The sequence below is a fragment of the Lipophrys pholis genome, assembly GCF_963383615.2.
Source record: "Lipophrys pholis genome assembly, chromosome: 16".
NCBI lineage: Eukaryota > Metazoa > Chordata > Actinopteri > Blenniiformes > Blenniidae > Lipophrys > Lipophrys pholis.
The window spans coordinates 1,649,766-1,663,816 of record NC_137634.1 but is presented as its reverse complement, the minus strand read 5'-3'; the positions used below and the strand labels follow the sequence as shown (position 1 = coordinate 1,663,816).

The window sequence follows — 14,051 nt, the reverse complement described above, 5'->3', positions numbered from 1 at the left end:
GGGGGGTTAATCGACATGGCTTGGTTCGTCAAAAACCTGAAACGCGATACAGGAGATCGTTCAATAGCAACACGGTCCAGATTCAGTTCAATGACCGAGTCACTGGACCACAGTGAAACTAACCAGCGTCCACTGCACCGAGTCACTGGATCACAGTGAAACTAACCAGCGTCCACTGCACCGAGTCACTGGATCACAGTGAAACTAACCAGCGCCCACTGCACCGAGTCACTGGATCACAGTGAAACTAACCAGCGCCCACTGCACCGAGTCACTGGAGCACAGTGAAACTAACCAGCGTCCAGCGCACCGAGTCACTGGATCACAGTGAAACTAACCAGCGTCCACTGCACCGAGTCACTGGAGCACAGTGAAACTAACCAGCGTCCAGCGCACCGAGTCACTGGATCACCGTGAAACTAACCAGCGTCCAGCGCACCGAGTCACTGGATCACCGTGAAACTAACCAGCGTCCACTGCACCGAGTCACTGGATCACCGTGAAACTAACCAGCGTCCACTGCACCGAGTCACTGGATCACAGTGAAACTAACCAGCGTCCAGCGCACCGAGTCACTGGAGCACAGTGAAACTAACCAGCGTCCACTGCACCGAGTCACTGGATCACAGTGAAACTAACCAGCGTCCAGCGCACCGAGTCACTGGATCACAGTGAAACTAACCAGCGTCCAGCGCACCGAGTCACTGGATCACAGTGAAACTAACCAGCGTCCACTGCACCAAGGTTAAAACCTCATTAAAATATGAAGTTATGTTTGAGTTTGGCTGCAGGGGGGTGCAGTGGTCAGCGCTCTCACCTCACAGCGAGACGGTCGTGGGTTCAAATTGGAAGTTCATACCAATTTCTGTGTGTGTGTGTGTGTGTGTGTGTGTGTGTGTGTGTGTGTGTGTGTTTCCTCTCACAGTCCAATAACATGCTTGTGAGGTGAATTGCTCCAAAGTGTCAATGTGAGTTTTTAGTTTTTATTGGAAACAAAATAATATAAACATTCGTGGAGATAAAAACATTTCAGACCATCTTTGTCTCCACCCGTCCCTCCATCTTAATCGCGTCATACAAAATAAGGTAAAAACAAACACCCACGACAGTGAGCTTCAATACTGTCGGACATGTCCAGTCCAGGGTTCTGATGGGTTCTGACATGGCCCTAACGGGGTCCTGAAGGGTCCTGACGGGGACCAGCTGGGACCCGGCAGCTCTGCTACGTCCTCAGAGGTTTGGCAGAAACAGGGTCCATGAGGTGGAAGGGGAGCAGCAGGAACAGGGACACCAGGAAGACCATGGAGGACACAGCCAGGATCACGTAGCGGGTGATGAAGACCTGGTCCACAATCTGCAGGGAGGAGACACAGAGGAGCGTTCAGGAACTCTGGACCACCACTGGAACTGGTCTACAGGAAGGCCTCATGCCTGGAGGACCAGCAGAGACCTGGAGAGACTTGCAGAGACCAGCAGAGACCAGCAGAGACCTGCAGAGACCAGATACCTGCAGAGACCTGCAGAGACCTGCAGAGACCAGCAGAGGCCAGCAGAGACCAGCAGAGACCAGACGTTGTGGTCTGGAGTGAGGAATCAGGCTGCAGGATTATTCTGGTTCTAAAACAAACCGAATTCATTCGGACATTCTGACCTTGTCAAATCTAAATAATCTTCATGTTTTAAATTTCTATAGAATATAATTACCTGGAAAATAAAATAAAAAAACAATAACATCACATGTCAGTTTAAAAAAATGTCTTTTTAGTAGTGAAACTCTCAGTGGTGGTTCTTTAACCAGATCATTTGGAATATTAGTAGTTAGTTTAACTGTTATTGAGTTATAATGATCAGATCTGAATAAATCAATCTGAAGGGACCATATATATTAAAGGGTTCAACAATCTAACAAATAAAATCAAATATTGAGGAAAAAGAAAATCATCCAAGATTTGTAGTTTATGAATTCAGCCTCATTGTGACGTTTATAAAAACAAATAACTCTTCGTCTATCTCCACAAACACCTAGAAATAATAAAACCATGTTTCTTTCTTTTCAAATGAAAATCAAAAAGCTATTTTAGGCGCCCTTCAGATAAATACTCCAATATTGGTGAAATATTTCAGTGTGGTGTAAAGAGCAGAATAATCCCTAGAGCCTTTTCACAAAAATGTAAATCCTTCCTCGTTGTTTAATTTGGTAAGTAATTAGACGACTAGTTTTTATTTTATTTTATTGGAGACAGAAATGTATCACAATTTTAAAAAGGTAAATACGTAAATGTATTTACAAAGCAAATTCCTACCACTGCTGCAGTCTGAACACCCTTTAGATGATTCTTTATATTCACACAGCAGCAAAGTGTCGCGCTCCTCCGGTTCAGGCCTGGAATAACTTCTGTGGTTCTCAGAAACTCACTTCCCGTCGTGGTTTTTGTTGAATAAAGTATCGAAACCAAAGGAGACAGAAGGAACTCTTGTTAGCTGTGTGTTGCTACAGGGACTTGTTAGTGTGTGACACCAGGGGAACCCGACCAATGGAACCTCACGTGCAGAAGTTAAGTTTTACTGTGAGTACAGAGCAAACTTTAACATCCAGCGCCACCTAGTGTATCGGAATATGTCCACTGGCTCTGCATGGATCTATTATCTGGGATCGATCTGTTATGACTTGATGTGCAGGGGAACCAATCAGGTGTCAGGATCCGCCTAATGACTTAGACAGATAAAGTAAATTCATGAAGCACTGGACCATGAAGTGATTAATTTAATAGAGAAATATTTCTATATGTTTTTTACATACAATTGTATTTTAATGAATTACTGACACATTTAAGTAATTATTTAATGGTGTATTTGTTTCTATCATAGTGGCACATTTAGTCCACCGTAGTGAACATTTTATATCAAATTAGATGTTTTTTATGTGTTTTAATTTAAACGTCTGTGAGGGAATCAGAACAAGATGAATAATCTTGTTTACCGACAAACAGGAGGCTTCAACACTCTTTTGAAGGTCAGAGGAAGGTCAGAGGAAGGTCAGAGGAAGGTCAGAAGAAGGTCAGAGGAAGGTCAGAAGAAGGTCAGAGGAAAGTCAGAAGAAGGTCAGAGGAAGGTCAGAAGAAGGTCAGAGGAAGGTCAGAGGAAGGTCAGAGGAAAGGACCAATCTGCAGGCATACATCCATTTTGTAGTTCTTCCCTGAGAGCCACGCTGCTGCTTTGCACCGTCACACTGCAACTTCCTTGCTGAGACAAACGAGTGGCTGAAAGAAGACTGCACCCGTTTGAGAAGGAGGCACAGTCAGATTTAATTAGAGATATGTGAGGATACTTGAATTGCCCGACTGCGTGCTGCATGCAGCAGACCTGCTGCTGCTAACTGCCGCTCGCGACACGACGGCGGCGCCTCGTCTTGACTTTGTCCCGTAACTAATAAAAGAAGCGCTAGAGCACTAAAGCACTAAAGCACACGCTGCGAGGCAACTGAGGAGAGAAGTTCAGAAACTCATCAGAGTAGTATTCACACACTGTAAAGTTTACATTTTGAATCGTGAAGAAAAGGTGAAACGTTCACTGCAGTGCAGCGATTCATGAAACAATTGTTTCACCTCCCGACCACTAGGAGGGCTGTTTCAGCATTTTGCACGTAGAAAGATTGAGCTTGTGATTTCTAGCTCAGAATCAGCATCTTGGAAAGACCAAATTGAATCTCCTTCAAATCCTCTAACCCGACTGGAACTGCAGAAAATCTCCTCCTCTGAGTCTGGTTCTGCAGGTTTAATAGTAATACTGTATACCGGGAACGTGTGGGGAAGGTTTAATAGTAATACTGTATACCGGGAACGTGTGGAGAAGGTTTAAAAGTAATATTGTATACCGTGAACGTGTGGGGAAGGTTTAAAAGTAATATTGTATACCGTGAACGTGTGGGGAAGGTTTAATAGTAATACTGTATACCGGGAACGTGTGGAGAAGGTTTAATAGTAATACTGTATACTGTGAACGTGTGGAGAGGTTTAAAAGTAATATTGTATACCGTGAACGTGTGGGGAAGGTTTAACAGTAATACTGTATACCGTGAACGTGTGGGGAAGGTTTAATAGTAATACTGTATACCGTGAACGTGTGGGAAGGTTTAATAGTAATACTGTATACCGTGAACGTGTGGGGAAGGTTTAATAGTAATACTGTATACTGTGAACGTGTGGGGAGGTTTAATAGTAATACTGTATACTGTGAACGTGTGGAGAAGGTTTAATAGTAATACTGTATACTGTGAACGTGTGGAGAAGGTTTAATAGTAATACTGTATACTGTGAACGTGTGGAGAGGTTTGACAGTATCAACATGTGGAAAGGGCCCAGCTGTAGTTTGCAGGTTCACTGAGCGCTGTGAGAACAGTGGTCACATTAAACACTGTTTACTCTCCTAACTCGATGCATTTTGCACTAAAAAGAGGTTTTTGCAGTTTTCCTTCCTGAAAGCTTTGGAGTGTCGAGGTCGTCAGGCTCTGACACCAAGTTTGTTTCCAGAGAAAGAAACGTGATGGAATGAATAAACTTTGTTGTTGCACTGCTCCCTCCTGACGCGCTGGAACTTAACGCTGCTCTGGGGTCTCTTCATCCCCGGATCCTGCTGTTCCTGATCGAGGCGGGTGATCAGCGGGAACACGAAGCGCTCGGCGCTGCGACTCGCCCGACCGACGCCTCAATTAAGAGCCGTAAAAACAAGTGATCTGCGGGATTGAAGCTGCAGCTTCTCGGGTCGGGGGGAGTTTAGAGTCATTAAAGTTGCCAGCTGAAGACTTAATCAACACTTTGCTGATGGCTGTGTGTGTGTGTGTGTGTGTGTGTGTGTGTGTGTGTGTGTGTGTGTGTGTGTGTGTGTGTGTGTGTGTGTGTGTGTGTGTGTTTTAATATTTCCATCATGAGCCACCCATGAATACCAGAGTACAAACTGAGAGAACGCCTGAAGCAGATAATGGAGAGAAGGAGAAGCACACCACTGTCTGATGATTGTGTGTGTGTGTGTGTGTGTGTGTGTGTGTGTGTGTGTGTGTGTGTGTGTGTGTGTGTGTGTGTGTGTGTGTGTGTGTGTGTGTGTACATACAGCAGCTGCAGTGGAGCAGAGGTAGGATGATGTATTCCTTCTCTTATGGATGCATTTAACACATCCCACTTTTTAATTTGCCAATTATGCAGCAAGCAGGAGCCCAAAGTGTCGGCCATGTTTTATTAATGTGCCACGGGGAGGGGGGAGGGGAGGGGGGGGGGTGTAAAGCTCCCCACCTCCAGCCTGGGACTGGACTAATTGGCACTATGATATTTCACTTTTGTTAACAGCAAGAGGTTCGACATTTCTCACGCGTGCTTGTCTGTGTCTTGTTCTCACATGATTCCAGTGTCGGAGGCTCCGGGAGCATCGTGTCGTCTGACACAGTGTCACATGAACACATGAACACAACAACACGTGAACACATGAACACAACAACACGTGAACACGTGAACACAACAACACGTGAACACATGAACACAACAACACATGAACACATGAACACAACAACACGTGAACACATGAACACAACAACACGTGAACACATGAACACAACAACACATGAACACAACAACACGTGAACACATGAACACAGTCAAACTGTGATCGATCTTCCAGTCGGAGACAAACGAGCTCGTGTAGCGTTTAAGTTCACAGAGACAGTCTGACGGGTCGTAGGTCACTCTGACTACGCAACACACACACAACGTACAAGCACTGAATGTGTGTGTGTGTGTGTGTGTGTGTGTGTGTGTGTGTGTGTGTGTGTGTGTGCGTGCGTGCGTGCGTGCTTACCCGGGTCTGGTGGTGAGGGGGCGGAGCCTCGTCACTGCGGGGGAAGAGCACCAGCAGCAGAGTGACGCAGAGCGCCAGCAGGAAGACGGGGATGGTTCCTAACCTGGAGGAAGAAGTCATGTGACTCTCTGATTGTTTGTCATTAACAAGAAACTCTCCCCGCAGCCGTTATGGAGCCTTTTAAAGTTCCAATCAAGGAAACGCTCCGGCTCTTGCACATTTAGACTTTACTGTAATTGCACAGTGTTTGGTGACTTCAGCGGCGTAATCAGCAGGGACGGAGACGCTCGCTCGCTCCCAGCGATCCATCAGGAAAGCAGCATGAGGCTGTGTCATCAATTCAACATACGCACTCAAGCATGTCATTTACTTCTCCGCAAATATCTCCTTTCAGTTAAAAATGGCAGTGATAAAACTTACCCCGCGGCTTTGATGCATGCTCCTGCATCGTCTTTTAAAAGTCTCCAGCTCTCCTCAGGAACCATCGGAATCAAACAAGAGTGTTCTCCAAGCCACACATGAAGTATGAATTATGTTTGACTCCAGAATGAAACCAATGCTTGTGAATGTTATTGAAGAGCTGTCTGGTTACCAAGATAACTTAACAATTTTTAATATTCCTGTAGAGTACCTGAACTGCGTCACAGTGACTCTACTGTGTTCAGAGCAGCCGCCATCTTGGATGGGTCACCGTTCTTCAGTACGTTCACTTCTATTGATGAAGGAGGTCAAATGATCTGAACTCACACAATTCACGATATTTCGTATTAAAATACTTTATGGGGATGGTATTGACATTATTTGTATTGGTTATTCAGGTGTATATCACATCATTTTTCCATTAGGTCATCAACTGAAACGGAAAAGCTAAAATTATGTTTTCACTTGAAACGTGTAAACGGGGCCTGTGTGTGTGTGTGTGTGTGTGTGTGTGCGTGTGTGTGTCCCAATAGAAGTGAATGAACTGAAGAAGACGATCCTCATCCAATATGGCGGCAATGGGTCTGCTACAGGTCTGTAAAGCCTTGTTTCCACTGCACATAATATCAATATGCAATATTTAAATATCTCATGGGCCATGTGAATCCTGTGTTCTTGTTTACATACTCTGCTTTGCGCATACTGGTTGTTTTGATAACTATTGATTTATTTTTGCTAACTAAACTGCCACGTTGGCTCTCTGTGGTGGGACCGCGCTACAGAGCTGGTCTGGGGACGCTTTGCCTTAGTGCACCGTCCCGTCACATTCTGTGCACTGGAAACAAGGCTTTAGGGGCCTAGTAGGGTTCTAGTTGGGTTCTGGCCCAGGGCCTAGTAGGGTTCTCGTTGGGTTCTGGTCCAGGGTCTGTTAAGGTTCTGGTCCAACGTTAGCCTTTACTGTATTTCTTTGCGTCCAGATGTATTTGTTGACTCACTTTGCAGATCCAGAGGCTCTCAGCAGAAACATCCCGAGCAGCAGGGCTCCGATCCAGACCAGGGCGATGATGAACACTCCGGTACCGACCTCCAGAACCGTGTTGGACATGTTTGGATCAGGTTTTATAGTGGACTCGGTCCAGTCAGTTCCTCCAACGGGGGAATCTCGCTTCTGTCCCACTGAGAGAGTCAAAGAAAACACTGTAGATACTGTCTGTTACTGCGTGTTACTATCTGTTACTGTTTATTATGTCCTGTTACTGTCTGTTGCAGCCTGTTACTTCCTGTTGCTGCCTGTTACTATCTGTTACTGTTTATTCCGTCCTGTTACTGTCTGTTACTGTCTGTTATTTCCTGTTACTGCGTGTTACTATCTGTTACTGTTTATTACGTATTGTTACTGTCTGTTACTGTCTGTTATTTCCTGTTACTGCGTGTTACTATCTGTTACTGTTTATTACGTATTGTTACTGTCTGTTATTTCCTGTTACTGCGTGTTACTATCTGTTACTGTCTGTTAGGTATGTTACTATCTGATACTGTCTGTTACTACTTGTTATTATCTGTCACTGCCTGTCATTGAGTGTTACCGTCTGCTACTGTCCATTACTATAGTATTAAATACAGTATTTTAAAGCACGTTATAGATTTGGATAAAATATTTTAGAGTATTCGATCCAGTATTTTCCAGTTATTCCCTCCGTATTCAGAATTGCGAGGCTAACCTTTAGCTGTAGCTTCAGCGGCGCGGTTCCGTTAATCTTCTTCTGTCGCGCTGCTCGGCTTCTCTAACCATCACTTCCACATCGGGTGAGTAAATAAAGCCATTTTCTGTTGTTTTAATTATCTGCTGTATAGAAATTCGCTTTTAGTCCCGAAGCCGAGCACCGCGGCGTCCTGTACTTCCTGGTTACAATAATCTAGAACCTGATTGGAGGAATGGATCGGACGAGGAGCCAATCAGCTTGCTCGTTACTGAGAAAGGCAACGCGGTTTCATAGAGTCTCCAGGAGCAAAAGTCTGCAAGTTTAATGATTCAACATCAAATAATCTAACAGTCTTCATATTATGAACAAGTTCATTACGACGGAAGTGCATTAGAACCACTCCAAAAAAAAAAAAAAAAAAAAAAAAAGAATATATATATATATATATATATATATATATATATATATATATATATATATATATATATATATATATATATATATATATATATATATATTATATATAAACTGTAAAAAAAAAAAAAAGTCATCCTACATTTTAAGAAAAAAATCAAAACGTTGAGATTTAAAAAAAATAAATTTCCATTGGGGAAAAAGAATCCAAACTGGAACATTCTCCTCTGGTCCATGCCTCATAATTTTCCCAAATTATTACATTAAATCTCATAATTCTGATTATATAAGCTTGCTCACTGCTGAGCACTTCTGAACATCTGATTTTACACAAGAGTTTCTTGTTTAATAATAATACATCTTATCAACAGCCCACGAGCCCCAGAATCGACTTTGTCCTTTATACATTGTAAGAAGTCTGATACCAAGTTAATACTCAAGGTTATTGCATCGTCACATTTCTAAATCTGGAGGGATTTTCATGACCTTTTATGATTTTTTTCCTTTCGTGTATTAATGAGTTAAAACCGAGACCGTGGCACAGATCTCAGGTGCTCGTAGGTTTTTAATAGAGTGTATTATTATTATTGAACAAGGAAATCCTGTGTAGAATCAGATGGTCAGAAGCAGTAAGCAATCCTATGTAGTCAGAAATATGTGGTTTAATGTGATTATTTGGGCAAATGATGAGGGATGGACCAGAGGAGACGTTTCCAGTGTGTATTTGTATTTTTCATAAATAAATAAATAAATTGTAATTTGGAAAATTAAAATCAATCTTCTTCTTCTTCTCCTGAAAAGTTCCAGACCTGGAGAACATGAAGTTACTTTAAGAAGATAATGTGTAAAGAAAGCGTGTTTGAAGAGAAGCAGTGTGAAGACTGATGACAGTCTGTGAAGTCAGAATATTTTGTTCGGCGTTGACCTGCTGTCTCCATGACCTCTGACCTGTGACGTGTGAGGATGGAGCTCTGCACTGCCCCCATGTGGCCAGACGAGGGTGAACGGTTGAGTGAAGCTGCTTTCATTTTAGTTTCTGCATCACTCTGCTCGAGAAGAGTGTAAGATCTGATCACTCTTCTGACTGCACAGAAACGGTTTTTATTTTTCTTAAGAAATCACTCCCCATGTAAAGACACAACACACTTTTCTTCAGAAAGTTAAGACTTCCAAAGTTTCAGTCAGAATCTAATATTTAAAAACGACTTTTATATTATTCCTGATTATTGATTTGACTAATAGAAATGTATGAATGGGAATAGTGTGTGTGACGTGTGGACTATAATGCTCCTCTTTGTGAAAAGAGAGGGGAGGTTATAATCCGCAGAAATGTGACATGGTGTATTTAGAATATCACTATTTCATCTGATGGAAGATTAAAACTTCAAAATATTTAATTCAGACTTCTTTGTGATTTTTTTCTCTCTCACTTTTCCTTTGTCAACATTTTTTCATTGTTTTTACTTCAGATTTTTCTTTTGATATTTCTGTTTTTTTATGTTCTTAATTTCGATTTTTCGTTATACAATTGTTGTTTTTAAGTCTTCTGGATTTTTTTCTCCTTCATTAGTATTTTTCTGACTTTTTTTTTTATTGATTGGTTTTAATATTTTCTAATGATTTCATTTATTTTCCCTCTTTTTTCCTCTGTATTATTTTGTTCTTAGTATTTTCTGGACAATATTTATGGCCTTTAAAAAACCCACTTTTATTTATTTAAAAAATGTTCATTTAATTATTTATTTTACTTTATTCCTGATAATTATTTCTCATATTTATTGTTGAAACTTATGTTTGTTTGTTCCTTTATTTCTCTCTATATGTCTGAGTTTATTTGAACTATTTTAAACAATATTTTATTAGAATTATCTGACACACGAACACACACACACACACACACACACACACACACACACACACACACACACACACACACACACACACACACACACACACACACACACACACTGCAGGGATTGTCCTCCTGGTCTTGGTTTCTGCGCTCTGCTGGTTCAGATTCAGTAATCTGGATACCCCCCCCCCCCCCCCCCCCCCCCCCCCCCCCCGAACCACGTGATTGCCGTTTTTCCCACGGACACTGGAAGGCATCAGCAGCCCGCTGATGAAGCCGAGGAGGAAGAGGAGGAGGGGGAGGAGGAAGAGGAGGAGGAGAGAGGATGAAGATGCGGTGGGAGGGGCCTCCTCCCGTGACGTCAGGCCCTGTGTGGAGGAGTATAGGCTGTGCTGTCAGCCCTGTGTCAGTCTGATGAAGATTGGCATGCAGGTAAGCTGTCATTCATTTTCAGTGTCAGTGCATGGAGCAGCCGCAGCAGCGGCAGCGGCAGCCGCGAGCCGCAGCGGCCTTTCCCCTTTCCCCCCCTTCATTACAAAAGGCAGGACATTATTCATCCAGGCAGGCCAGAGAGAGAGAGACAGGGAAGAAGGGAGAGAGAGAGAGAGACAGAGAAGGAGGGAGAGAGAGAGAGAGAGAGAGAGAGAGTGAGGAGGGAGGGAGGAAGAGGAGGAGGAGGAGGAGGGAGGGAAGGAGAGAAGGAAAGAAAGAGCAGCAGAAGCATTTTGTGCAGGACTCCCAGGATTTTCTCTTTCTCCTGCTTCGTGCGGCGGTTTTGGATTTGATTAGAAATGTTTGGCCATGTGCATGTTGGACGCTCGGTGTGTGTGTGTGTGTGTGTGTGTGTGCGGATATTTTAGTGTGCGTGTGTGTGTGTATGTGTGTGTATATATATATTTTAGCGTGTCCGTGTGCGGATGTTTTAATGTGTGTGTGCGGATATTTTGTGGAATAAAAAGCGGATCGATCCTTTTCATGTGATTCTCGCGCACCCTGAACGCAGCGCCGCGTCTCCACATGACGCGTCTCGCTCCTTTTCTTGAGGTTTTACGCATTAAAAGCTCGCGCGGTTTCGGGGTTTCGGGGTTTCGGGTTGTTTCTGCGGGTTTCCTCCAGGCTGAACTTAACGAGCGAAAAGGGTCTAGTTAACTTGTCTTGATGGCGGTGAACGGATCCTCGTTTCAGCCCCAAAGTTTCTTTATTTCTCAGAGAATAAAGAAATAACTGAGCTGTTAATGCTTAATACTGTGTTAATGCTTAATATTGTGTTTAATGCTTCCATTGAAAAATAAAACGGTTCTTATTAAAAACTGTAGCTATGATATTCTTACATGAATTTAAATCATGAAGCCACTTTATGAAATTAATTTGGTTCTTCAGATTAAAATCCCTGCTTGATGTTGACTTTAAGAAAAAACCCAAAAACCTGCTCAGTCTGAACACTGGTCTTCTTTGTGCACCACTTTCTGTTTCTGAAGACTGATTTATTCCACCGCAGACTTTGGTCTGGAGAGTTTCTGGTGGACTGTGGGGGACTGGGGGGTATTGGGGGACTGGTTGGACTGTGGGGGGGGACTAGGTGGACTCGGGGGGGGGGGGGGGGGGGGGGGCTAGGTGGACTCGGGGGGGGGGGGGGACTAGGTGGACTCGGGGGTATGGGGGACTGGGTGGACTGTGGGGGACTGGGTGGACTGTGGGGGACTGTGGAGGTTCTCAGGCTGGTTGAGCTGCGTCCAGCGTTCACACACCAACATGTTCAGATTCTGAGAATAAACAGAAAATGGGAATAGACCCAGAGTCGGTACCAGGGCCCCTGGTCCTCAGTCAGACCCCGGTCCTCAGTCAGACTAGTCAGACCCCTGGTCCTCAGTCAGACCCCGGTCCTCAGTCAGATCCCGGTCCTCAGTCAGATCCCGGTCCTCAGTCAGACTAGTCAGACCCCTGGTCCTCAGTCAGACCCCTGGTCCTCAGTCAGACCCCGGTCCTCAGTCAGATCCTGGTCCTCAGTCAGACCCCTGGTCCTCAGTCAGACCCCGGTCCTCAGTCAGACCCCGGTCCTCAGTCAGACCCCGGTCCTCAGTCAGACCAGTCAGACCCCGGTCCCTCAGTTAGACCCGGGCGACATCAGCCAGATTGAAGTCGTTGACCAATCATCTGGTTCCCTGTTGACTCATGGTGGCGCTCTGGAGCCACTTCAGCTCGCTGCGTCAGAACGACCCCGGCGGGTGGCAGAACCCCCGACCCCACCAGGAGAGCCGGGGAAGATGGCGGCGGCGGTGTAGAGGCCTGGAGAAGCCTCCGCCGAGGGCGGCGGGTTCGATCTCTTTGTTGTGGCGGCTCCTCGTCAGAACGGGAAGACGCCACCTCAGTTTCCTCCAGCGAACCCGCTGAGATCTTAATTGATGATTTGTGTCATTGGACAAGCAGCCCGGGGCTCGACGGCGGCGACCGACGCCATTTGCATATCCCCTCCCCGCTCCGAGGCTAAACGGCGTGATGAGGTGCGGCGCTGAGCGTTCCTGCAGCTTCCCGAGGATAATCACTAATAAAGTGATTCCGTCGCACTAAATGAAGGAAGGAGCCCGAGCGAGGAGAACATATGTTACCGAGCATCAACACACGGCCGTAAAACAATGGAAGGAATTAAAGCCGCCACTTTTCTCCTCATCTCAGTCCCTTCCTGTGGGCGACGCGGCGCCCAGGAAAACCATGCATCACTTCCTCAGTTCCTCCAGCCGCCGGAGCTCCAGACTCGCTGAGCAGCTTGTCTGATGTATAATTCTCAGTTTTTCTCTGCTGGCTGCGTTAAATCAGGCTGCAGAAGCCGAGAGGAATAATTCATGAGGCGCTGGTCTGCTGGGAATCCTCGGCGGAGCTTCCAGGTCCTGTTCCGGCCCGCGAGCAGTGTGATGCAGGGCGACGCTCCACCGCTGCCATCCTTCACACACATCGTGTTGCCTCGCGTGTTTGGAGCTCGCTGGTCGGGCCCGCTTGATCCCTGCTGCTCTCTGGAGGGCGCTGGGCCTGTTTACGGCTCCACAACCAGCCACCGGACCGGACCGGACCAGACCGGACCGGACCAGACCGGACCAGACCAGACCGGACCAGACCCACTTCGTCTCTCTGCTCTCCGGAGGAGGAAGCAGCTCGTCAGACGGCGACGCTCCTCCACTCCTTCTTTCGGTGGAAATCCTGAGTGCGTTTCTGTAAATTAGGAAAATAAAAGCGGCCTGACGTTTTACTGCGTCTCCTGACGAACTGAAAGTTTTCTATCGACGCTACGAAACGTTTTATAAACCTGCAGCAGCGACGACTTTGTCTCAGATAATCTGGACGTAGTTCCTCTGACTTCTGTTTCGTCCTTCAAACTGATCATTTGATGAGTTTGTCTCGACTGAAAATCTTTAAATGAAGCGACTTTTCTTCCAAATGAAGATTTAATAAAATACAGGCTGTAAAAAAATATAGTAATACTTATTTCCAGTGGACCAGTGAATGATTTACCGGACAGTATTATTTATGCTCAAATTAGTAATATTGCATTAGTTAAGTTCCATTAAATACATTTCATTAATTAAAAGAATAAATAGAAAATTTAATATGCACAGTTTAATATGTTGTATATTTTATTATTTTATTTTTATTTCACTACTTTTCCTCTTTATGTACTTGTACTTGCTTGTTTTATATGGACCCGTGTCTGCAATAAATATTTAAGAATAAAATAACATTTTATATATCTATCTATATATAAATTGTATAACATCTTTTTAGTAATTGTATTTTATTTATCACTTAATAAAAACCAATATGTTTCC

At 44.6% G+C, this 14,051-nt stretch overlaps 2 protein-coding genes across 2 annotated transcripts in view; one reads left to right on the top strand and one right to left on the bottom strand.

The window, feature by feature from the left end:
- Window positions 1-969: 969 nt before the first annotated feature.
- tmem218 (transmembrane protein 218) lies at window positions 970-8,199 on the bottom strand. The gene is made up of 4 exons (XM_080483071.1): window positions 7,986-8,199; window positions 7,260-7,440; window positions 5,845-5,947; window positions 970-1,354 (listed from the first exon to the last, which is right to left on the bottom strand). The coding sequence occupies exons 2-4, from the start codon at window positions 7,367-7,369 to the stop codon at window positions 1,223-1,225; spliced, it is 345 nt and encodes a 114-aa protein (XP_080339197.1). The 5' UTR covers window positions 7,370-7,440; window positions 7,986-8,199; the 3' UTR covers window positions 970-1,222.
- A 2,442-nt stretch (window positions 8,200-10,641) lies between these two features.
- LOC308121679 (homeobox protein PKNOX2-like) overlaps window positions 10,642-14,051 on the top strand; it is an 82,471-nt gene continuing 79,061 nt past the window's right edge. Inside the window, exon 1 of the mRNA XM_080483069.1 lies at window positions 10,642-10,665. The gene's annotated coding sequence lies outside the window, so the exon portion shown is untranslated. The remainder of the gene's footprint in view (window positions 10,666-14,051) is intronic.

Coding starts and splice junctions, on each gene's coding strand:
- tmem218 (XM_080483071.1), bottom strand. CDS start 7,369: ATGTCCAACACGGTTCTGGAGGTCGGTACCGGAGTGTTCATCATCGCC. Junction 5,948..7,259: donor AGAGCCTCTGGATCTGCAAA/GTGAGTCAACAA, acceptor TTCTTCCTCCAG/GTTAGGAACCATCCCCGTCT. Junction 1,355..5,844: donor CCCCTCACCACCAGACCCGG/GTAAGCACGCAC, acceptor TCCTCCCTGCAG/ATTGTGGACCAGGTCTTCAT.